A 25,399-nucleotide genomic window follows, 5' to 3' on the forward strand; every position below is an offset into this window, starting at 1 on the left:
CTTTCAGGTCACACTCCAGTAACCCTCCTCAACCAGGCCCCTCTTCCTCAGCGACCATTCAGCCACCAACTCATCAATGGATGAAGTCACTGATGGGCATAGTGCTGCCTCAATCCAAGTACCTGCCAAACACATTGGTCCTCCGGGGAACATTTTAGATCTGAACTAGAACACAGTTCTTTCTCTTTGGTTGAATCATTGCTCTTGACAGATGTAATTTCATACTATTTAAGTTATCCTTTCCTCTTTATATTTTATTTTCTTTTTCTCTTTTATGGTGATTTTCTGCCATTGTCAACCTGCTCTGTTTGTCTCCTGCCAATTCCTGAAATTTCAGGGATCTTCAAACATCTTAGCCTTGCTCTCACTCAGCATTAGACATGTTCTCCTCCAAGTGTTCATGACTTTGGAAATTTGCTCCTTCACCCACATCTTTGCCCAATACATTAGATGTCTGTATTTAGCTCATCTTATATTTATTACATATGTCAATTTGGTGTTACAGAAACAACTCAAATTCACCTTATCCAACACCACTCTATATATTTTTGACCCATTTGGTTTATTTGTTGAAATTTCATCATTCTCTCTTACTTCTTTGCATTTATTGCTTTATTAGGATAACATAAACTTTCGCTGGACTACCTGACTGACTTTTGCTGGGAAGCCTTTCTTTATTCTTATGGCAATATTAGGTTTAGTTTATACTGTAACTATAACGATGATAAAGGTGATGACACTAATTGTTTTAATTTCCTACTGAAACTGTTACAAACTAACATATACTTAGTGCCTTAAAACAACATTAATTTATTTTCTTAAAAGTTATGCAATTGGAAGTTGACTCTGCTTTTACAAGAGGCTTTCAGAGAGACCTTCAGTTTCTGGAGACTGCTTGCATTCTTTGGCTTATGATGCCCTTCTTCCTTGAAGCCAGCAATGTCTGATATGGCCTTTCTCACTAGCTGTTTTGCATTTCTGCTTTCACTGTTCTGGACCCCTGTGATTGGTTTTGGTCTGGTCTTGGGTAATGTAGAGTGTTCTTCCCATCACAAGGCAAGCTCATTAGCAACCTTAATTCCATTTGCAATCTTAATTTCCTTTACCAAGTAAGCTAATATGGATCTCTTTGGAGAACCATTTTTCTGTTTACAAGAATGTCTAATATTTTTTGAGAATTTACTCTTTATGAGGCTATGTTCTAAGTAATTTATATATATTAATTCATATAAGAACTGTGAACAGTCTGAGATTTTTACATTAACCTGTTTGTAATCTTAATGAGCCAGCCTGTCATAGACAAGAAACTTTTAGATTAGAAAGAAAAGACTTTATTGTTCCAGCTATAGCAGTAACCAGCCTCGACATTTTTGGTGTCAGTCCCTTAAGACTCAGTTCCTAAGAGTAACACAGAGAAGCACAGGTGATACCCACACATGCAATGGATTCTATAACACACAAGTAGCCCTTATCCTGGGGCATCTGGTTATTTCATGTCATGGCATGTATGCCTGCCCTTTCTTCCAAAGCGGGCACTATCTCAGTTTCTGCTTTAAATATTCTTAGAAAAATAATATAGAACACAAGATTGTCGATATTTGTGCTCATAAAATACATGAGAATATGTGAGACCTTTGAGAATTTTATCCCAGTAACGGTCATTACAATAATCACATGAAATAGTTGCAATTTTATTAATCTCCATTTACCAAAGGCAATTAGTGATGTGCTCCCTTAAGAGGATTGAGTTCATTTTCCTTTATTTTATTTTATTTTATTTTTGTTTTATTGTATGTTGAATCCGAAGCCTTCACACTAATCTCCCTTTCCAGCCTTCCACTCCTTTTAATTTTTGAGCGTGGGTCTTGCTAAGTCAATAGTTTGTCCATGCTGGACTCCAACTTTGAGTCCTTCGATTCAGCCTCCCATGTATTTGTTCCCATGTGTTCTTAATATGCAATGTACCATACATTCATCATAGCACATACACTGTAGTGTAATTACCTTCATACATGTATATAATTATGTGATTTTTTTATCTTAATTGTATCCTCAATTGATTTTTAAGATCTGTGGGAGTTTTTAAAGGAAACACATCTTTATTGTTTAAGGTTTATATGTCCAGTACCCAGATCACTGCACAAGTGCAGACTATATTAAGTAATGAGCAATTAAATTTGAAATGAATGGAAATACAATCTAATTGCATACTTTATTACGGAGGAACTCTACATTCAATTTCTATGTCCCTAGATAATGGAAAATCTGTTATATTACAAGAGTTATTCAATTTGACCTGTTGCCAACAAATGGGGCTGGGGTCATTTACTGTGCTTTTTGTGTCCATGCCTAATCATGTCCTTTAAAGCAAAGCCCATACGTTTGAATGCACTTGATGTACAATAAAGAAAATGTACACTATGATGATAGAAATTAAAGTAGATGTAATTTTAAAAATTAGCTGGGTGAGGGCCTGACATATGTTTCCCATGCATAGGGATAAGTCCTCTGGCATAGAAGTTCTTTTTTGAGGAAGAGAGAATTTAAGCATACATGAAAAGTGTTTTTTCTTTGCAATTGACAGTAATCAGTGAGTGCTGAGGAAAAGTGATTGCAGAGTGAGAGTGTGGCAGGAGGATCAGCAAAAACACTGACTGCGTATTGTAGCCTAATGCTAATTCAGGAGAATGCTAAAGTTTGAGAACTAAAAGCCGAGCCTGTGAATACAAGTAGTGCTGATGAAAATTTTGCTACCAGCCAAAACGTGTAGCTGAAACTAGTTGGCTTTTTTTTTTCTTTCTTTTTTTTTTTTTTTTTTTTTTTTTTTTTTTGAGTGAAGGTGCTCAGATAGAAAGGCCAGCAGGAGAAAAGAAAGCATATTTAGTTTTAAAGCTTTGAAGGACTAACTCATTTTTAGATTTGGTGAAAATATATCCAAGAATAACAAAGTTTAAGCTCTTTAGCAAATCAGAATAATTGTTTAGAACTTAACCCATGAGTTAAAAATTCAAAATATGCACTTGAAAGAAAAAAAAAAAGGTTGTTGTTCTCATGTTATAAGTATCAAGAATGGGAAACATCTACAAGTTTCTTTCTGCTATTTCAAATACAATTTGTATACTGATTTACTAATCACAAAGTAGTTTTATTTCCATACTTAAGCATAAATTGTGTATGTCCTGGGCAAATCTTGTGTATGTGAATAGTGTCTTTTGCAAATGCTAATCGTGGCATAACATTTTGTGGTTTTTATGTGCTATATTTTAAATTTTATTTAGCATACCGGTATGATCACAAAGGCATACCCTGTGTTATTTTGGCTAATTTTTACTTAAGTCTGATGTTAGTTTAAAAATCACAAAATGAAATTTAAATTCATAAGTTAAAAATCCCTAGTGTACCATATTAACCAAAATTTCATCTTTGTTCAGAGACAAGATGCTTTTTTCTCTAAGACCTTTAAAGTCATTCATTCAGTTCTCCAAGGTAAGAATGAAATGGGAAACTCTCAAAAAAAAAATAATAATAAGGCTGATTTCACAAGCTTTCTCCTTCAGACTAGTGCTTTCCATGGTGCAGCAGTGTATCTTCACAGCAACTTTAGACAAGTATCACTAAATTCCTCAGTTTATCAATGAGGAAATGAGCAGAGAGAGAGACTGAGCAAGTATTATTCAGCTTGTGTTAGGTCTAGGTTTGGCTCCCAGAGGGTGTGAACTCCAGAGCTTGACCCCTTAAATGCTATGTTCACTGCCCTCAACCAAGACGGCCTGGACAGTGGAGGTGGCAAAATAATTTGTGTTGAGATTAAAATGTTGCTAGGGTACAGTGTCTTAGTTACTTCTTACTCCTCACTGAGACAAAATACCTGAAGCCCAAAGTTGGGAAAGGAAAGGTTTATTTCTTACAGTTTTTGGAGGTTTCAGTCCACACTCAGTTGGCTCCAAGGCAGGCGGGCATGGCTGGCCCTCAGTTCATGGTGGCTGCAAACAGCAAACAGGAACCAGCAAAGAGCAAGACACACCTTCTTCCTGCCATTACATCACATCCTGGCCCCAGCCCTTTGTGGGTGAACATTGACACCATCAATACAAGCACTAGACAATGAAGGAAGGACAAATGCACAATTCAAACTCCTGAGGCCTGGGGGACACAGACATAAACCATGACATACAGTAAGGAAAATATTAATAAAGGTGAAATTTAAGAGTGAAATAAAGTGACAAAAGATACAAACAAAAAGGAGTTGAATCAGAAACAAAAGGATTTGAAAACACACCAACCACAATCCAGTGTTACAATGTTGGTTTATTTTCCTATCTGTGTACCATGTTTACCTCGCTCCCTGTACCATCTTACTCTTCATCATTCCAAAGATGGAATGTGAGTTGACTGAAAGCGGGATCTTCATCAGTTCGCTTCTCTGACAGGAAAGAGTAAGGATTCAGCAAAACTTAAGGAATGAATAAGTGACTGAATTTGTAGTTGAATGAATGGTTCTAAGAAACACACTATAGCACATGTGTGGGGATAATCAGGAAGACCCATTGTTTGCATGGAAAATATCTAAGGATTTCCCCCTCTGTTTTAAAACCAGATACACAGCACTTTAGATTTCCAGAGAAACGTACCACAAGCAGCCAAGGGCTGGTGCTGTTCTAAGGACAATACTACATTTTCTGATCATACTGCAGGCTTGGCAGGGGTCTTTTCTCTGCTCAGGTGTAGGGAGATTGGCCCTGTTTCTGATTTGCTGAGGGAGGTGGTGGGCACTTGCCATTCTTACCATGGCATGAAGCCTCTTGTATTCCAGGATTTTCTGTCTTTCTCAACCTCAAGGTTGAAGTCTGGGTTATTGGCATTCTGAAGGTTTTAGAGACTCTGTTAGGTCCACCTCCTAAGGCTACATTCAACTACCAAACCCATCTGTGGATCGATGCACTCATGAGTATAGTGCACCCGTGATCTAATCACCTTCCCCACATCTGAACACGGTCTGCTCTTAGAGAATATTCTAGTTCTAAACCACAAAAATAATGTAGACTATTGCAGAGTGCATTTCTAGTTGATATGGTAATGCATTTAATAATGCTACCACAGCCTGTAACATTGGAGGCTGAATTTTGGTCATATGTACCATCAGACAGGCTTCATGCGCTGATATTTTTTGAACTTTTTCTGTGGTTTAAGATTCTTGAGGTACTCACAGGGTAGTAGTAGATTTGTTTTCATGGTGGCTTACTTTCCCCAAAATGCAAAAATGTAGAACTTCTTAATGTTCAAGCCATGTTACAAGGCGATGGCTGTACTCCAGGAAACTATCCAGCACTGGGGAGTCCATCAAGTAAAGTTGTATTAGAAGATGTTTAGATATTTTTATCGAAGGCTCAAAGATAGCTATATGGGCAAGTGGGTGCTGATAATGATACATGAGGTAAATGACAACACTAAAAGGAAATAAGTAGTAGTGTATCTTCAGCTATTTGTGCCATTGTAACAAAATAGCTGAGACCTGATACTTCATAAATAACAAAAATTTAATTTTTATAGTTCTGGATGTGAGGAAATGCAAGATAATGTTCTGGAAGATTTGCTGTTTGATAAAGGCTGCTTTCTGTTTCCAAGATGGTGTCTCATTGATGCATCCCTCCAGAGATGAATTTTATTTTAACCATGAATTTATTTTAATCATAAAAATGATCAGATAATCAGTGAAAGCAACATTTTTCTTGATGAACTAGCAGAGATTAGTATTATAGTTATCTATCTATCTATGCACGCACACACACAACCACACACACGCACACACACAACCACACACACACACATACACACACACACACATACACACACACACACACACACACACACACACACACACACACACACGTAATGTTTTCCTTTCCTTCTTTTCCTCTTCCCCATCCCAGTTTTCTCTCCTTTTGAGCAGTTAGTTTCTTTCTCTTTCCCTTTCACAATATCTATTGTGCATTTTGGACCTTATTTACTCTTTCAGTGTTTTACACTAGGGAGATAACATGGTATTTATACATGCAAGTCTGATTTATTTCATTTATGAGGATGGTCTCAAGTTGCATTCATTTGCCTATGAAAGCCTCAGGTTTATCCTTCTTTACAGCTGAGTGGTACTCCATTGTATAAACATATCACATTGTTTTTATCCATTTTGTGGTTGATGGGTATTTGGGTTTTCAAAATTTAGCTATTACAAATTGTGCTGTTAAAAACATGAGTGCACATATGCTGCTATGGTACAATGTTTTCAATTTTTTCTGAGAAAATACCCAGAAGGGGGAATAACTGAATTGAATTTGTTTCAGCATTGTTTTAACTTGTATCTCTTAAATGAGCAGTGACACTTTTATATACTTTTATTTGCCATTTCTACTTCTTACTCTGAGAAGAGTGAATTCATTTTAGATCCCCTTTTTTGGATTGGGTATTTAAATTGGGTGGGGGTCTGATTTTGTTTTTTCATTTTTTTACATGTTGTAGATATTAGTCCCTTGTTTGAGGGACAAGAAAAGACCTATTTCTTCATTTGGTAGAAATGACCTAAGGGCCAGTTGACCTCCTCAAATCCTTCTACAAGGCAGTAATACATTAATGAGTGCAGAGTTTGGCTTCATTAGTTTTTCAAAAACCAGCCTCCACTTCATGCCACCATAATGGAGATGTTCAGTGTGAATTTTGAATGGGACACATTCAGACAATAGCATTAAAGGTAGTTTTTGTTTTAAACGAAACAAAACATCCAAACCAGAGGTAAGAGTACTGGGAACTTTTATTTCTAAAAGTCAGAGAGTAAAAAGAAAGTAAAAAACAAAACAAGACCAAGAAGGGCTAATCTGACAACAGTAGCAAACCGTGGATGTTCCGTTCTATTCTCCATCAATAGTGTCCACCTCAAAACTGTGAGCAATGTTTCAAAAGATAGAAACAGAAGTAGCCCTGAGATTGTGTGACTTTTGTCATTCAAAACGTTTTTTAAAACAAAGTTTTAAATTGTGGGGCATTGAGGGCAAGAAAGATAGAAGTTGAGAAATCCAAATTTTTATGTTAATTTATGTTATCACATTCAGTAGTACTATGTGAATTTTTTTTTCTGTCTATAGTTTTTAAGCTATGGTAATTAATTAGAAGCAGACTACTGTGCATAATTTTATCTAGGATTTTCTTTGAATTTCTAAGTAAATTAGATTCTGAAACATGAGTATTCTTCTATTTTCAAGGCAAATTAAAGAGCTAGGGGCGAACAGTTTAATGGATATACTCTCACTAATTTAATTTACAATAATTAAAATAATTTAATTCTTTGTGAATGATTATCTACTTCAAGTAAGCATAAGAATATTTTAGTTACTATCACAGATTTTTCTCTAACAGCTCCACTGAGCTACGGTAATATACAGTAAACTGATCATATATGTATGATTTTGGTATGTATTATTTGATAACTTGTAGCAAATGTATATACCTGTGAAACTATCACCAGAAAGAACTGATGTCTTCCTTCCAAATGGTTCTGACTGTGTACAATGCTTTTCATTTTTGTCCCCAGGTGATTGCTGATTCGGTCTTTGACACTGAAGATCAGTTTGTATTTTCAGGAATTTCATACACCAGAATGACATCAGTTTTACAGTATATACTGTAAAATTTTTGAAACTCAGTAGTTTGTCTATGTTGTGGTCTGTTTTTACAGCTCATTTCTTTGTTTTTGATGAATTTATTTTATGGATGTACCACACTTTCCTTATTTGCCTATTGATGGTCATTTGGGTTATTCTCAGTTTTAAACTATTGGAAAGTAAGCTATTGTGAACATTTGTGATGTCTTTGGGCAGATATATACTTTATACCAGTGTTCTCAAATTATAAAACTATCATATGAGATTCCTTAAATTGTGACAGCATAGAAGGAATGTTAAAATATCACTCCACAGTTATTTGATCAAATTTCTACAAAACATTTTCATATGATTATTATATGTACAATAGCACAATCTGAGCCATTTAAATTTACTTTTCCTCTCTCTATAATTCAGAAATATATTTTCCCATCTCTTAGATACAGCCTGTCTGTGTCTAAGAAGCTGCCCCTGGGTACTAAACAGCCTGTGTTTTATTCTGTTATTTAATCACTTTACCTAAATCTGACTCAGTTTGCTGAAGATTCCTGTTTGGTTAATCTAGTCTATAATTTTGTCATCCATATGGGACTTCCCAGCTTTCATAGCTCCAGATACTAATATGCAGCCATTTTCTTGCTTGGGTCACCAATGTCTGACAGCTTTGACACAAATCTGCAACTGCTTCCTCACTGTTCACAATTTTATGCTGCTAGACAGACCTTTGCTGTCTGAAAACTGCATCCTAAGTGCACGTTTCTTTGCATTTTAAAGTCCTGGGCTCTAAATCTGGTTCATATGTTTGGAGTCTTCTCTCTGTGCCATTTGAGCCAATCCAAACTTTAATGTTTGGGTTGATTTTCTAGCTTGCTTTTGGGAACCTGGCTTCTCTTGGCTGTTGAAGGACTACAGAATACAGAGCTAGCTGCCTCTGCTTTGCAACAGTCTTTGTTTCTAAGAATTAAATCACTTGGTCCTGCATGTAAATTACTCTGGGCCTGCTACTGCTGGCGCCATCTGCTGGTAATAGACAAAATTGACACATGGTGGTTCTGTTGTGTATTCATATTTAGTCAAGATTTTAAGTTAAAATCGGAAGTAGAAGAGTTTCTAACTGTTATGTACCTCTAAATTGTTCCAGTGGGTTGGTATTAACCTCCCTTTTATTTGGTTTGGCTATACCAGACTCCTTTCTGTTTTTCCAATACACTTGTCTTAGGCCCACTTTAGGTTTTGTTGCCCCTTCTTGTTAGAATTCACTCACATAGATCTTTGAGCAAAATGACTTCTACAACAATCACATCTTGGCTGACATTATCTCTGAGAATCTTTCATTTACCTCATTGTATCCACTCACTACCCAACCATTATCTTACTCATGTATTTTTCAGTAGCATTTACTGTTTGCTAACTTTCTTCATTCATGTATTACTTGCCTGTTGGCCTCCAATTCACATCCATGTGTAGCTTAAGCACCACAGGAGCAGGGAGCAAGGATCTCAAAAGGCATAACAAGGCAATACCTGCATCAAGCAAGGGAGATGCTCAGTAAATATTCGTTGTATACATGAATGCACACATTATCTCTTTCTTTTTAAAAGTTAAACATTTTTTTATTAGTATATGTTAGTAGCTCATAATAATTACATTCCTCATGGGGAGTTGGTACATGTACAGAGCAAATCTGAGTTCTTGTTACTTTCTCCTCCCCTTCGCCCTCTCTTTTTGTCTGTTGCAATCCTGTTTACCTTTTGAAGTCCAATTCAAGTACCATCTTTTGCAAGAATCTCTCCACCAAAATTATTTTCATTGCCCTCTCATTGAGCTTTTTATTCTTACAATTTTCCTTCGTGTTATAGCTGTCATGCCTTTGTTCTTCATTATAATAGAGGAGAATGCAGGGGACATAGGAGTATTTGATTTTAATATATGGTTTTTATTGAGATCAGAGATAAGTGAAAATTAACCTTTTTTGAGACTGATTGTTATTTTATTCTTTCAGTTATTTTGAAATATTTAATGTATACATAGGAGAATAAAAAATAAACCATTACCCCTGTGCCCATTGCTAGTTTTGAAGTGACCACCTCCATCCCTTTCTCATCCTTCCTTTCCGAAGCAAATATGATCATGAGTTTAGTCTTCATTGGTGTTCTATTTGTGAGTTTTTATGTGCATTTTGTCACTATAAACTCTCTCCGTGTTTGTTCACGTGTCTGTGAACACACAATCTCCATATACCTACTTCTCTGCCTTCTTGTTATTCTGCTTCTTGTTACGTGGTATATTGCATGGGTCATTTACTCCTTACCTCTCTCTTCCATATAACGTTTCTCAGGTTGCCCATGTTAGTATTTGTGGTATTAGAATTTAGTGGTAAGATAGCATATTTTGATTGGTGTACAGTACTCCTTTACACAACACTTTCATAGTTTCTTTGCCCATAATCTTCCCCAAAGAGATTTAGTTTTCCCTCTGCACTTTCACAAACAATGGTACCATAAGTATTTTTGTACAGTCCCTTTGTGATATCCTGGGGAATTATTCCAGGCTTATATTGAGATGTAGAACTTCTTATCTGGAGACTGTGAACATTACGTCATTATGATTAAGGGAACAGGTACAGGAACCATGTTCCTGAATTCATATCTGTGCCCTTCCACTTGCTAGCTTTCCCAGGAAGCAACGAGCACACTAGCTACTTTCATCCTTTTTTTGTGAGTGGGCACGCCCTACCTCAACCCCTGGCCTCAACCAGTTACCTTGGCTTTAGTCCGCTTGGCGCTTGTGGGCGCTGCAGGAGCTAATTCCCAGTTGCCACTTCCTGCTTCTGGTGCCAGGACCCAGCAGGCTTGTGACTTCACAGGCAATCACCATTTTGCATTTCTGCACCACTTTGGGCCCATGGAGAGATATATTTTTGAGCCTGCAGATGATTTTAGTTTTAATATTTTATTTATCATTTCTGTGTGTCAAGAGCAAAGGGAATACATCAGAGCATGAACTTTTTGTCATCATAACCAGAAATTGATAACACTTTTACAGCCTTTTAAAGTAAGCACCAATTTTAGAATACCCTAATCATAGATATATATATTTTTGAACTGGAAGGCATTTTAGAGATAAGGCTGGTAACCTTATTTTATAGGTGAGGGAATTGTGGTCTCAAGAAATTCAGTGATGTATTGATGACATGTATGTAGCTGATAGTGGCAGGGCTAGACCAAAGTCCCTGGGTCTCCTCTACAGTTCTTCTGTCATATCACAATCAGCTTTCTTTATAAACTAAATTGTCATGCAACATGTTAGTTTAAACAGACCTGGAAAAATACACTAGAATTTAAGCAATAAGAACAATGACACTACATTTTTAAACTAATATAAACGAAATCTTTTGGAACATATTGAAGTAAAAGTAAGAATGTAGTATTTCTTGCACAGAGCTGAGCATATTTTAATTAGAAGGCACAGTGCCTTTGCCTTGGTGGGGTCCTGCTGCATTCTGAAACTTATAGGATGAGCCCATCAATAATGGTACTGATCCTTCCAGCTACCTACAGTGCCAGGTCTGAAAATGAACTGTAGTGAATGATATGAACAGCATTTAGAGTGATAGCCTGTATTTCTGCTGTCATGTAGAAATAGCAGTTTGTTTAATTTAGAAAAAAGAAACTTCTATGAAAGAGCATGCTGCCCTTCAGTTAGGATTTCTGGAGATTTTGTACGTTATAAAAATATAGAATCTAGTATCTTTGTTAAAGTCTTTGGAACTGTTTTATTCTATTTCTAGATCTTTTAGCTGTGCCTAAGCATCCATATGCTGCTATGGAGAATTGGGGACTAAGTATTTTTGTGGAACAAAGAATACTGCTGGATCCCAGTGTTTCATCTATTTCTTATTTGCTGGATGTCACCATGGTCATTGTTCATGAGATATGTCACCAGGTATGAGAAAAAAGATCAGGTATGAGTATAATGCACAAACTATTGAGAAAGTAGAATGATTTCAGATACCTAAATTAGGAACTAAAATATCTTCCCTATTAAGTTTTATTTGAAGCACTGTGTAGCTTTTTTCTGGAAGATGCATCATTTTTTCTCAGATGACAACACAAACAAAAATGAATGTACAGATCAATTTCAATAAGCAACTGTCATTCAGTTTAGGATGGCGAACTAACAGTTGTCCCTTTGGAGCCTCTATCTGGTTGCTATTTCTTATCAATTTTGCTTTATTTGCTTGTGATTATTACTGTGCATATATTGTAAGACTAGTGATAGCAATGATTTATTGCACTGTTGCAAGATGTAGCTGAGTTTTGTGTATGTGTCAAAATTCGCTTTTGCTGAAATCAATTTGTTATTCCCCCTGTTCCATCACGTAGACACTTAAGAAGTCTTTCACTAACTTAGCTGTAGACTTTTTGTTCTCAAATGATTGATAATTTTTTCCTTGGCATGTTTAGAAATTCGTATGTAAATTAGGCAGCTTGGTAGCTAAGCCATGATAAAATTAATTTTATTTTGTTTTATGTACTTTCTCACAAGTGGAAGGTACCAGAGAAATGTTTTGCAATGCTTATCTGAATATTGAGTTTAGTGAAAAAGAAGCCCACGTAAAGTAAATGCTCTTGCTAATAAAAGTAGTATCTGTCCTGGTTATTAGTAACTATGGATAGTTTTTGACTTGAAACACCAGCAATGTTATTGTGATCTAGTATGACTTCAATATATTGCAAATCCAAATACTTTTATGGACACTAGAACAACTAAAGGAACAATAATAAAAAATGGAGCACTGTTGAATAAATGTTAATTAATGAAAATGACTTAAAGATGAATTGGTCCAAACTGTATGATCATTTACTTAAAGGTCACCTTTTTGTAGTGACCCTGTAAATTGTACCTGTTACACTGCCTAGGTCAGACATGTTTTTCTTACCTCATAAGTAATAGGGAATCCTTTACAGATAGAAACTGGAGCTCCTCTTCTATGCTAATGAGAGTGGTTTCCTCTTAAACTTACAATTTTTTGAGGCAAAGAAGTTATACTTTTCGAAATTCTTTTTAAAAATTTTTTTTGAAATTCTTGTAAATGACAAGTTAGATGTGTTCTTATGAAATGAAAGCACATTGATAATGTTACATTGTTAAGAAAAGAATTTCATTTGTTTTATAATTTAAGGTGCTTTGTGTAATAGCTTAGTAGTGCCATGTTATTTACTGTAAAGGAATCAACCAGAAGCTAGGAGAAATACTTCTAATAATTTTTACAATCATTGCCACATTCATTTCTATGCCACCTATATCTTATCTGTATGATGATTCTGAAGACAGTGCAGTTTAAAAAACATGCATTTTTAATAAAAAAATAAGAAAGTTAAATATATGTTATTTTCATCAACATATTTTGAGCTATTTTTTACTTATATTCAAAGAAACAATACTATATTAATATTAAATAAAACTCAGTCACTAAACTCATTACTGTGGCTCTTAAAGCTGTTTGTGATCTGGTATCTGTCTGGCTTTCAGGAATTTTTTCACCCTGCTTTCCTCTTATTTTGCTATAATCCAGACTGATAGGTCTTCTTCTTCTTAAATACCTGATTCCTGTGTAGGGTTTTCACACTGTGAGTTACTTAAGTCTGCCTGGAATCCTCTTGCCCAAGGCTTTCTCATGGCTGACTTCTTACCATTAAAGTCTAAGCTCAAAAAAAAAAAAAAAGTTTAAGCTCAAAATGTTACCTGTGAAAACAGAGTATTTTTGCTTCTAACACGCCAATAACAGTCCTCTTCTCTAATACTCTCTTAAGATATGAAATTATGATGCTCATTTGCTTATGTAGTTTTTACTTTCTGCCTCAACTCTTCTCTACTTCCACAATAAATCACCTGCATGAGAAGCGACATTATCAGCTATTCATTATCAAATCTTTAAATCTTAAAATAGTCTCTGGCATGTAATATAAGCTTTTTAATGAAATAAAAATAAAAAGAATTTCTTAATATTTTCCTAGGCTAAAATCATGATTTAATTAATACACCAACTAAAATTTCAGTATTATCTTTCATGAAGTTATCTTTTGGCCCAAACTTACATTGCCATAGATTATGAAGGGTCAGATGTGGAGGACCACAAAACATCGCAGTTGGACCTACTGGTCAGTCTTCTCTGAACTGTCTCTGTTGAAAGCTGATGCGTTAGTATCTGCAGTGACCAGTTACTCTCAAGATAGTATTTTCAAACTGGGCATCTCAGTTGGTTTGAAGATTTTCTACATTTCAGCAGACATTTCCATCCATTATTCTCAGTTTGTCCGTTCTAAGACCACAAAACCAAACCAAACCAAACCAAAAATTAATACAAAGCTTCCCTTATTTTACACATAAGCCTCAGACATTTGAAGACATTGCTCATCAATTTTTTTTTATCTTGAGTCCTTTCTTTGCCTCATTAAATGTTATTACTGTGTTCCTGATGCTTTTCTTACTGTTGTTCTTCCCTGAATGCATTTGTAAAAAACTAGTGTCACACAGGTAGTCAAATCAATCAATAGTCTTACCACGATACATTTTAAAATCACAAAATCAATTACAAAATGACTCCCAGTTATGATAATCATAGTTTACACTTAATTTTAGATACAATTGTTCTAGATAAAGTGATTATATCTGAATCCCATCCATTTTGTTACTGCAGTGGTTTGGTGACCTTGTAACGCCTGTGTGGTGGGAAGATGTGTGGCTGAAGGAAGGTTTTGCTCACTACTTCGAATTTGTGGGGACAGACTATCTCTACCCTGGCTGGAACATGGTAAGCACGCTTTCATCTGATCATTTGGAACTCTCAAATGATATTAGATTTCTTTATGTAGATATCACTGACATATAAAAATTTGTATGTATTAATGTGTACAACTTGACGAGTATTGACAAATTTTGCACCCCAAATCTCATCACAATCTATCTCATAAGTATAATTGTTACCTCTACAAGTTCCTTCTCATCATCTTATTTATTATTATTTTGTGATAAGATCAGTTAACATTAGGTGTAACCCTCTGAAAATTTAAAGTATACAATGTATTGTTATAGATCATAGGCATTATGCAATACAGCAGGACTCTGGGACTTACACATCTTCTGTGTTTGAAATTCTGGGTCCTTGTCTAATAGTTCACATTTCCTGCTCTTCCAGCTTCTGGAAACCACCTTTATAATCTCTGTTTACATGAATTCAACTAAATTAGATTCTTCATATGAGTGAGATTAATTAATATTGGTCTTTCTGTATCTTGCTTATTTCATTTAGCATAATGTCCTCAAGGTTCACCCACATTGTTATATGTGGCAGGATTTATTTTTCCTCTATGTTTAAGGCTGAAGAATATTTCATATTATAACATATGTTTTATATATATAATATTCTTTATCCCTTTTTCCATTAATGGTTGGCTTGCTTCCATGTTTTCATATATTTTTACACTGCTTTCTTTTGATGTTCTAACTCATTAATAATTGTTAGTTTATTGTTGTCATTCCAAGTATAATTTGAAGAGCTTGTAAGCCAAAATGAAGTATGAAGCCATCTATAAGACATCATATAACTTCTCTACGTCAGATTCAATTGATTTTTACTGAGCAAACAATGTTAAATTATTTCACAAAGGAGAATTTACAACAGTAATACTATGTGAAAATATTTAATTATGTGCATGCTGTTTTCCTCATATTTTGAAAAGGCCACATGGTTCATTTATCTGGGTATGTGTGTACATAGAATGCATTGAAATTAATTGCTGATATTAAAAGTAATTTAAAATGCATTTAAAAACTTTGAAAAACCCACTAATACCGTGAACACAATATTTGAAGTATTATTTAATGAGAGTGAATTTTTAAAACCTAAAATTTTAATTTTACTGAAACATTTCCAAAAGTATCTTTTGGGTTTTAGATGACTTTGAAGCAACTTTAAAATTTTCATTATGATGTGGATTGTTACTGGTTTATAATTTCATTATGTCTTAATATTAAAAGATATTCTCCTTACAAATAACATGTTACTCATTGAAGTTTTTTTTTTTTTTTTAGTTCATGCATCACTTGTGGTAATATCCTTTTTTATTCATCATTATGAAAAGTCCATCTTGGACTAAAAGCAATCAACAAAATTATACAACAGAATTTTAATTGAGAGTTTTTAACCATATATATATATATATATATATATATATATTCTAACCATATATCATCAGTTTCAGTGTCCTTTTATTTTTGTCTTTGAAGAATTCTTTTCGCATTTCTAACTATTTCATCAGTTAAATTGTAAATTTATGTTCTAGAGAAAGTTTTTCAAAAGATATTAAAAATGAATGTAGAATATAAATAACATATTGAGATTTCTGTCTTTTAATAGAACACAAACTATGTACTGGAGGCTTAAAAGTCTTGGGATGATTAAGACATAAAATTGTATTTATTAATATTAAGAAATGAAAGTTAATGATGACACAGTTACAGTAACACAGAAGACTCACCCTGTCAAGCTAATAAATGAAAGAATGAATTACATCACAATTAATTAGATAATTAACACTGAGGGGAAAACAACTATTATTGTAGTGTCTATGTTCAGGTTGTAAGACTACAAATGCTTTCTGACCTTTGATTACTTTGCTTTTCTAACAGCTTCCTGTAACTTGTGGAATACCACCTTCTACTGTATTCACAAAGTGTAAATTGAGAAACTCCATAGACAAATTGAGTTTTTATGTATCTTTAATATCTTCTTTGTAAATAGAATTTTAAGTGTAATGCAGCTATATAAATAAGAGAGGATATTAAGTGACTCTAAGTCTGGGCCAGCACTGTTTTTCATAGTAGCATCAGCAAGAGTGAGAGAAATGAAAGTATGTGGCTGTGTCAGGAGCAGCTCATGCTCCTGTGATACATACAGAAACCTATCTATGAGCGTATGGCCTGAGTTTCAGCAGACCTGAGCCTAAAATAGAAAAACCAGAATTCAGGCTCATGTCAGGAGTAAAGAAATTCAAGAAGTTGACCTCTTTTGCCTCTAATCTCAAAAACAGTGCTTTTATCATTTTTAGACACCAGAGCTCAAGTTCTGAAATGCAGTTTCAATTTGCTAGGGAGATTACTGTGACAATCTGCTTTCCATGGAACATCAATAAAGAAGCCCCAAATTACACGGTATTGTTAGGAAGCTCTTGCTTTGATTCAGATGAATATATTAACTGCTTAACAGTTAGTGAAGAGTTAGGTTGTCTAGGGATGGCTGTGTTTTCAGAGCCACTTTCTAACATAGAAGTAATCAGTTTTACATTGGGGATACTACAAGACATAAACATATTTTTGATAATATTTTCCCCAATAAACTAATTGAGTTTGCCGTTTTATAGATATTGGTAGTATGTACGTGTGGGGAACGACTCAGATTCAGATTGGTTTAAGCTCAGGGGCATCTTAGGACACCTGAGGACATGAGCTCACTTGTCTTGCACAGGCACAGTTATGTAAACCTGACTTAGCACAGGTGAATATGCATGCACTGGTTACAGTGCTGCACAGGATTGTAAATATGAGATAACGCCTTCTATAAGAATTACACACTAAAGATGTAGGACTCTCTTGCTGTTGCTCTCTGATCTGCTCCATGCTGTCTGCTGTTGTTGCTGATTTTTGCACATGTGTGTTCTTTAACCTTGGGACCTCACCTGTGAAAATCTCCCTTGAGCACCCCAAGTGGGTTGACAGCTGGCATAGTCAGCAGTATATTGAGGTGCGTGGTCCCATGGGGGCTGTGAAAGCAGTGCCTGAAGGCAAAGGAGAGCTCCCCGGGGACCCTAGCCTCACCATGACTACCTGTAACCATCTTCTCAGCAGCTTGGAAGGCCCTGGAGGACTGCGAAACAGTCCTTTTGGAGCCCAGGGATGTCTTGCAAAATTTGGAAGCTACAGACAAACAAATTCCTTCCGCTCACCATGAAATGGTGGGACAGATGGCTTGGCTGTTTTTCACTCTCTGGTTTTGCATGCTAGGTCAACTATTTGTTAAAGAGCAGATTGTAGAGACACCCCTATCCTAGGGCAGAAGACTGGGAGGGCTGCCTGCTCTACCCCGCACACGGCATACACTGTCTATAAACCATAGATCTGCAGCCAGCAGGACAATTAAGACAAAAGGTGGGTAAAATAGTGCCCATGTGGCTGCTATGCCTGTGGGACACATGAAGGATATGTTCCTGGCGAGCAGGCCAGCTGGCACGTTTGGGTCAGTGGCAGCCCTTTTAGCCCAGTTTATAGATCACCCAATCCACGATGCTATGGATGCCGTGGCCAAGGTGAGAGATATGAAACTAAAGTGCTGAGGTAAGGTGAGATCTGCAAAACATGTACTGACAAATGAGAAAAAGGGGGCGCCTGTGTGAGCGTGGCTGCCCCCTAAAGGACAGGCTGTGAAACCCTGAGGGTCGGTTGGCACAGATCAGGATAAACCTTCTGGTTGCCATCCTAGCTGCAGCTAAGTTAGACTGGCAGCCTTCAGATGTGTTGCTGACTCCGTGGAGGCTGTCACACCCTGAGCAGCAATACGAGCTAATGGGCCAGGGCCAGAAGGCCAAAGCAGCCCTGGTGAATCAGGAAGAAGTGATACTGGCCTCCTTTTACCCCAGTTAGGAGATAGGCCAAGGTACCCAGGTCTTGGGGATCCCAGGTGACTGGAGACCACATATGGAACTATTTACTGTTCCCCAAAGAATGTGCAATGTGTACTAGCACTGCTGGATTCTGGAGTTGAGTCATTGGTAATGTATGGCAGCATGGACAGTTTTACAGGAACTATTGCATACATAGAAGTGTACAGAGGTCAGTACATCTCGGCCGGGAAAGCCCAGGTGATGTTAGGTATCGGGCACTTGTCCCCACACCTGTACGATGTTTATGTTTCCCCAGTTGCTGAATACACACTGGGGGTGGACATCCTTGCCTGGAGACCACACAGGCAGAATTTGGGTTGTGAATTTGCATGGTAAAAACTGTAGTCTGTAATCCCTTCAACTCCCAAATAGCCCATGTAGAAGCCAGATGAGTCATGGCACATGACTGTGAAGTCTCACCCCGAGCTGGCAGTCAGGACCAATTTGCCTTCACCTGGGAGGACAGGCAATGAATTTTAAAGGTGTTACTGCAAGGCTGTTTGCATAGCTTTAACTTTGTGAAATGGCCTGGTGGCCCAGGATCTTATCCCCTGGGTCAAGCCACACATTTGTCACTGTTTTGTGTTGATGATATTATGTTAACCTCTGACTGCCTTGCAGATTTGAAATCTGCCATACACAGTTTGAAGGAAGCTTTGCTGACATGGGGGTGGGGCGTGGACAAAAACAAGGTCTAGGGAAGTGGCTTTTCTGTCAATTCTTGGATGTTACATGGTTGGGTAAGACCAGAACTATGACAATACACCATTTTCAGGTGTAGATGATCTTATTAGGTTTTTTGGTGGTTGTGCCACAGCTAGATACCCTTCTGTGCTCTTTATGCCAGATGACCAAAAAGAGCACAACATGGGTAGACACCGCAGAAGCTGCTTACTGGGTAGGTGCAATGGAAGCTGCTTCTTAGGACTCAAAGAGGGCTGCTGCATGGGGCAAGCCCCATGGGTCATTGACTCTAACTTGCCATTTATTCTGTCAGTGTGGATGATGATGGATTTGGCTGGTGCCTATGGCAAAAAAGCACCCTGCTGCGTTTTGGTCACAGTTATGGAAGGGAGCCCAGAGCTGGTATTCCCTGATTGAGAATCAGCAACGCTGTACACTGCTTTGCATGCTTGTGATAAAACCTGGGACAGATAGAGAGCTGGATATGGACATGAACAGCCCAACCCAGGAGTGGTGTGGTGCATGCCCCCACCCTCACGTGTTGAGGGACATACATCCAACAGCAGGCCTCTTTCTTGACTATCCTGTTGGAACCAAACTGGCAATAGTTTTTGGACTTTTGATGTACATAGCCCAAGAATCTGTTCAGGGGGATGGGCAAAACATACACTAGTCCTTATGCAATAGAAAAAGAGGGACCTCTGGCTGTCACCTGGTATACTGATGGTTCTAGTGTGACCCAGTCTCACAATAGACAGCAGTTGCTTTACAGCCCAGTATGATGGTATTCTTGTTTGGAACTGAAACAGACGGTCAAGCCAATGGACAGAATTGCAGCCAGCATGGCTACTTGTGATGTATGAAACAGGCCCCCTACATGTGTGCACAGACAGTTGGGCTGTCTTTAGGGGATGACACTCTGGCTGCTGGCTGGTGCAGCTCAGGAGTGACAGGGAACTGTCCTTTGTGATATGCTAGCGAGTGTAGCCATAAAGCTGACCTCATAAGGTATTATGGTGCAGGAAATAAGCCCCTCCTCTTGCCAGGAAATGACTTATCAGATACCTTGACCCGGCATTGCAATAATTGACTGCTAGGAATAGCATCTGACCAGGCGCAAGGACTATAGACCCAGACCTCCAGGATGAAGCCCTTGCTCAACCTATGATGCTAACCTTAAATATTACATACCAGCCTTTCATTTTCTTTATGTCTTTTTTTTTTTTTTTTTTTTGTCTTTTTCATTTTTATCGGTACCAGGGATTGAACTCACGACTGCCTGCTTGAAGGCAGGTGCTTATGCCGCTGAGCTAAATCCCCAGCCCCTTTCTTTATGTTTTCACAAAAGGAAAGTGGTTTTGCAAAACCACATGGTTCTTGATTTGTTAACCACAATACAAGGACGTACTTGTGCCTATTATGCATAAAATGTTGCGTTTATACACCCCTTTTGGAGGGGTGGGATGTGGGGAACCACTGAGACAGCTTTAAAGCTCAGGGACATGTAAGGACACCTGAGTACAAGACTCCACTTGTGTAGTGCAGGTGCACAGTGGGATGCGGTTATATAATTGACTTAACACAGGCAAACGTGCATTCAGTGATTACAACACTGTACGAAATATAAATATAACATAATGTATAAAAATCATACAGTAAAGACACAAGCGTCTCTCTTGTTCTGGCTCTTTGCTCTGCTCCACACTCCCTGCTGTTATTGTTGATGCTTTGCACACGTGCATTTATGTTACTTCACCTGTGACCTCCCCTGTGAAAATCTCCTTTGGGCCAACAGTAAGGTAAAGAGAATGGATAGGAAATAAGAAATTCATATCCTAGGGAGGCAATTACACCTCTGTAACTCATCCTTATCATTTGAAAAGTGAGACAATTGTACTGACGCCCATAATTTTCATGAAGTCTTTGAAAACCTTTGAGCAACTACAAATATGAGCCAGCATCATGGAGCTGGGAGCCGAGTACTCCATTAGAAGGTGCATTGATTTTATGTAAAGGTGCCCTAGTGTTTCCCAGCCCACTAATATGTTTTGACACCTTAGATTTATATTGGTTATATGTAGATTATAAAATAATTTCTATGAACTTTATGTCTATGTCTAATCTCACCAAATCAATTTTATCTATAGTGGCAACATAAACTATTCTGTAGGAACATATGACGCAGATAATGCATCATTCAACAGGCAGAGGTGTCCAGATCATTATAAGTAGCTTTCTCAATTCAGGTATAAGGTACATTTCATGGGGTGAGTTGTGTTTTTGCTTTTACCAGTGTTGGCTGTTAGTGACAGTATTATTAGATGGTGTACATTATTAGATACCATTAACAGATTATTGCATGGTATGTTATTGATGGTGGTTATTTAAGTCTTCTTATATTTCCTCAGAAAGAACAAAAAGGAAAGTCTAACAACATATAACACAACATATTCTTCAACACCTCTTGGTCATTTCCTTTGGGAAGGGTCAGTGATAAAGTCATTTTAATATGAGAAAATTATTTTAATGCAATAATGCTGTGAAGAACTTATTTATATGTATGATGCTGACTAGATCAAGTCACACCTCCATGCAGCATATTGTAAAGATTTTCATGATAGTGTTTATAGTATATAATATAGGTGCCACCTCCAGTCTTTAGAGTATAACAATGTTAGGAAGTGTGTCTATAATGAGAGTTGTTAAACATAAGTGTATATTCTTTTATTAAAGGGACCACTATGTTACTGAGTCTTCCATAGCAATAGCTTTAAAGTTATAGATGATAAACTCTGCAGACTGGAATTCTCCCCAGATTTTTAAAAGAACACTAGACACAAAGATAACTATTAATGGAGAGCCATGCAACTAAACTTCATTATGCTAAATACTTATAATCATATGATAATAATATTATAATAAATAATAATAATAATAATATAATATTATCTAAAATGGGTTGCCTAAACTTTAACAGATGTTCTCAGTTGTCTCTATCATAGGTAAGACTAACACAGTAAAAATTCATTCCTGCCATGAGAACAGTATTATAATGTACTTCAACAAAAATTGTTAGACTATAACAGATATTGGAATAAAATCATACTTATTTTCAAACTGTTTCATTTTTAAAGAAAATTTTAAAAAATAGCATATTGAAATATTGAGCTTTCTGAGCTAAATTTTTCTGCATTAAATTTAAAGTTACATTGCTTGATTATTCTAAATCATAATGAACATTTATTCAAAGGTGGAAATCAGAAAAGTAGAAAGAAAAGAATTTGGTTTTGGCTAATCGTTTACGTGGTTAGGTATTCATTTTTAAAGTCTGTAATGGGAAACGCCCTCACACAACTTTATACTTATTTAATATACATTCCAATAGTACTTGATATAGTATTGCTATTTCCTGTGATTCAACAAAATCAAAACATAATTGTTCAGTAAGCCTATGGGACTAGAGATAGAACATTTGGAAATTACAAATTGACTTAGATCTCACCTTGTAAATTCTTTGTGCTAAATAAATGTGTACATATAATATACTCTTGGTTCCTAGTCCAGTTGTATTTGTCTATTATAATCAAAGCCCTTATGTGACATCTAAATCTTGAGGACTATTAAATTAGAAAGTAACCCAACTGTTTTTAACTGGTTTATGATATTTTATTCTCAAGTGACTCTCATCTATTGAATGTGAAAATTATGAAAGACTTCTTAGGCTTAGTCCCAAGGGCCTGTGGACTTTTTGATCCTGCTCAGTAACTTGAAAGTGACATTTACATTGCAAGAGAAGAAGGCGAGCAGGAGTGACTGCCCAGGTCTCTTGAGGGCTTCAGTCTTCAAAACAAACCTCTTCTTTGACTGTGATTTCTTTCCTCTTTTCCTTGCTCTGCACGCATTTTTTTTTTCCTACGGAAAACACTTTGTTTTTAGAGGAGAAAAGGTGTTTTCCCATTGGGGAGGAACTGGAGCCCTGCAGCTCCTATTCTGGGAGAAAGGGTGGTTTATTTCTACAGGATCAGTGGACGGAACAGTTTTTGGCATGGGCAGTAATGGGACTATAACAAAGATAAAGAAAATATAAAATGGACAGAGAGCTACAATGCGGACAGCAGCTAATGCCTTTGGAGGAAACGTTCTCCAGTGTTATATCTGCACTCAGAGTAAGGGGAGGAAGAGGATGCATTAGGATGCATCCTAATACTCTTTACAGTGAGGATTATGCTCACACTCTTCAGAGAACACAAATTAGGATAATATGAAAACGTTAGTGTTAAGCAGGCCTGAGCCTTGGATTTTAAAGAATAGTGAGTGAAAAAATATTAAGAATTTCCTAGCAAGAAACAACTTTACAATGGGAGCTGCATCTGTTATATTAACATGTTTCAATGGCTTTCAATGTGGCTAAATAAAATAACAGATTGTGTTTACATCTTCCCTCATTTTAGGAATAGCTCCATTCTTTTTATATATTATCTTCTTTTGTTAGTAACCACGTTAAGACATCTGTTACCAAGAATGAGTAAAGCTGGACAGTCATTTAACTGTTTAAGTATATTAACTGACTTACAGCATTGTAGCACAGCTATATTTTTTAGTTTAATGCTATAGATGATGAATGTTTAATATATTCACACTTTTCTTTCACGTGTACTTTTCAAATAAAAATCAAGGTGGCTTCACAGTTGTTTGGAAAATGGAAACTGTTGAAGAGCTTCAATGTTATCAAGTGATGTTAAGTCTCATTTTGAAAGAATCGTTTTGGCTAGGTATGATATTTTTAGAAAGCAAAGAAAAAAGAATAATTCATTAGTATTCTTATATCTTCACATAATCTGTTCAGGTAAGTGCCTGAGAGGTTTTTCTCAGTTGCATTCACTCTCAGTTTATCTTGTATGGATTTTTAGAATTTAAAACAAAGCTATAAATTGAAAATTTCATATGTATTTTTAAAAGGTGATTTTTAAAAAAGTGAAGTCATTTTGATCAGAAAGACATTATTTCACTTTTTTTTATACTTTAAGTCTACAGATAAAAGATAAATGAGCATTCCATGTGGAATAGTGTATTTCTTCTGTGTTCAGATTTGAATGGTGTCAAGGTCATTCTGCATTTCTTTAGGATTTCAAAACTAACTGATTAATTTATAGGATTAGACATTCTTTAAGAAGACAACTTATAGTGAACCTGCAGCTTAACAATAATGCAAGGCCATCCTTTCTCATGTCTAGAAATAGTGCAGAGAAAATTAGTTTACATATATCTCTTCAGGTAAGGGAAGTTTGTAAGCAGAATATTGTAGCTTTTCTAAAAAGTTGTCAAATATTACTGAAAAATTAAGTTTGACATGCCAGAAACTTATACCAAACTGATTAAATATTCTTGAGGCATCACTGTTCCTAAATATATGATATTTGCCAGAGAAAATTATACTACTATTTTTCAATCACTTTTACTATCCCTATTAAAAATATTGTCTTCATATAATACATGAATTGCTCCTATAATACATGAATTGTCCAACATCTGATATTGTTTTTCTATTCAAAGAATAATTAGTTCATAAAGCCTCTAATATGAACATAACCAAATTTCTGTTAGAATAGAACTAAGAAAAAGGTTGTTAGTTTTCTAATTAGTAATTATCTTTACCCAGACAATTATCCTTTAAGAAAACATTATAGTACAACTTATTTCTAAGCAAGGAGTGACCATCTCAGTCTGTAACACTTTATAAGATCCCCCCTCTTTTTATCAAGATTAGTTTGAATGCCCTGATGTTAATAGACAAGAACATGAAAAGTAAAAGTAGTGATTTAAAGTGGTCAAATGTAAATACCTAAAATAACTTGCTCTTTTAAAAAAGAAAAAAAAATAGATTAATGAAACTATTGCCTCAGTTGCTCTTGTAACAGTTTTAATAATAAAAACCTATGAAGCACTGTGCACCCCTAAACACTTTACATGTATCTGCTCACTGGGGTATGGGGCTAAGACATTTCGTTGGATATCTTGGGATGTACATCTCTCTTGTCTTTTTTAAAAGAGCTGAAAGAATATCACATTGACTATATTATTCTGCCAGAAGCTCTTCTCAGTCATGAATACCAAAGATTTTTGGTAGACTATGTTTTGACTTTGAGCTGAACAACCTTTATTAATTCACCATTAACATATTAAGGGAAACCATCTTGAAAATTTATATTTCTTTAGCTTTTATATCTTAATTCAATTGAAATAAATTATAGTGATTAGTCTTATTTTTATCAGTTTGTGTCACATTTGTCCTTGAAAATGAAGATATGTGGAAATTCCTCCACCAACCGTCTTCAAGGACAC

General features: G+C 36.1%; 1 protein-coding gene across 1 annotated transcript in view; it reads left to right on the plus strand.

Moving 5' to 3' along the window:
• Trhde (thyrotropin releasing hormone degrading enzyme) overlaps window positions 1-25,399 on the plus strand; it is a 373,678-nt gene that overhangs the window by 188,363 nt on the left and 159,916 nt on the right. The window contains exons 4-5 of the mRNA XM_063255150.1: window positions 11,443-11,597; window positions 14,356-14,469. Of these exons, the coding sequence (XP_063111220.1) occupies window positions 11,443-11,597; window positions 14,356-14,469 (269 nt within the window). The remainder of the gene's footprint in view (window positions 1-11,442; window positions 11,598-14,355; window positions 14,470-25,399) is intronic.

The sequence above is a fragment of the Cavia porcellus genome, unplaced genomic scaffold (genome assembly GCF_034190915.1).
Source record: "Cavia porcellus strain 051 isolate PalLab524CR breed Dunkin Hartley unplaced genomic scaffold, mCavPor4.1 scaffold_8, whole genome shotgun sequence".
In the NCBI taxonomy this organism is placed as follows: Eukaryota; Metazoa; Chordata; class Mammalia; order Rodentia; family Caviidae; genus Cavia; species Cavia porcellus.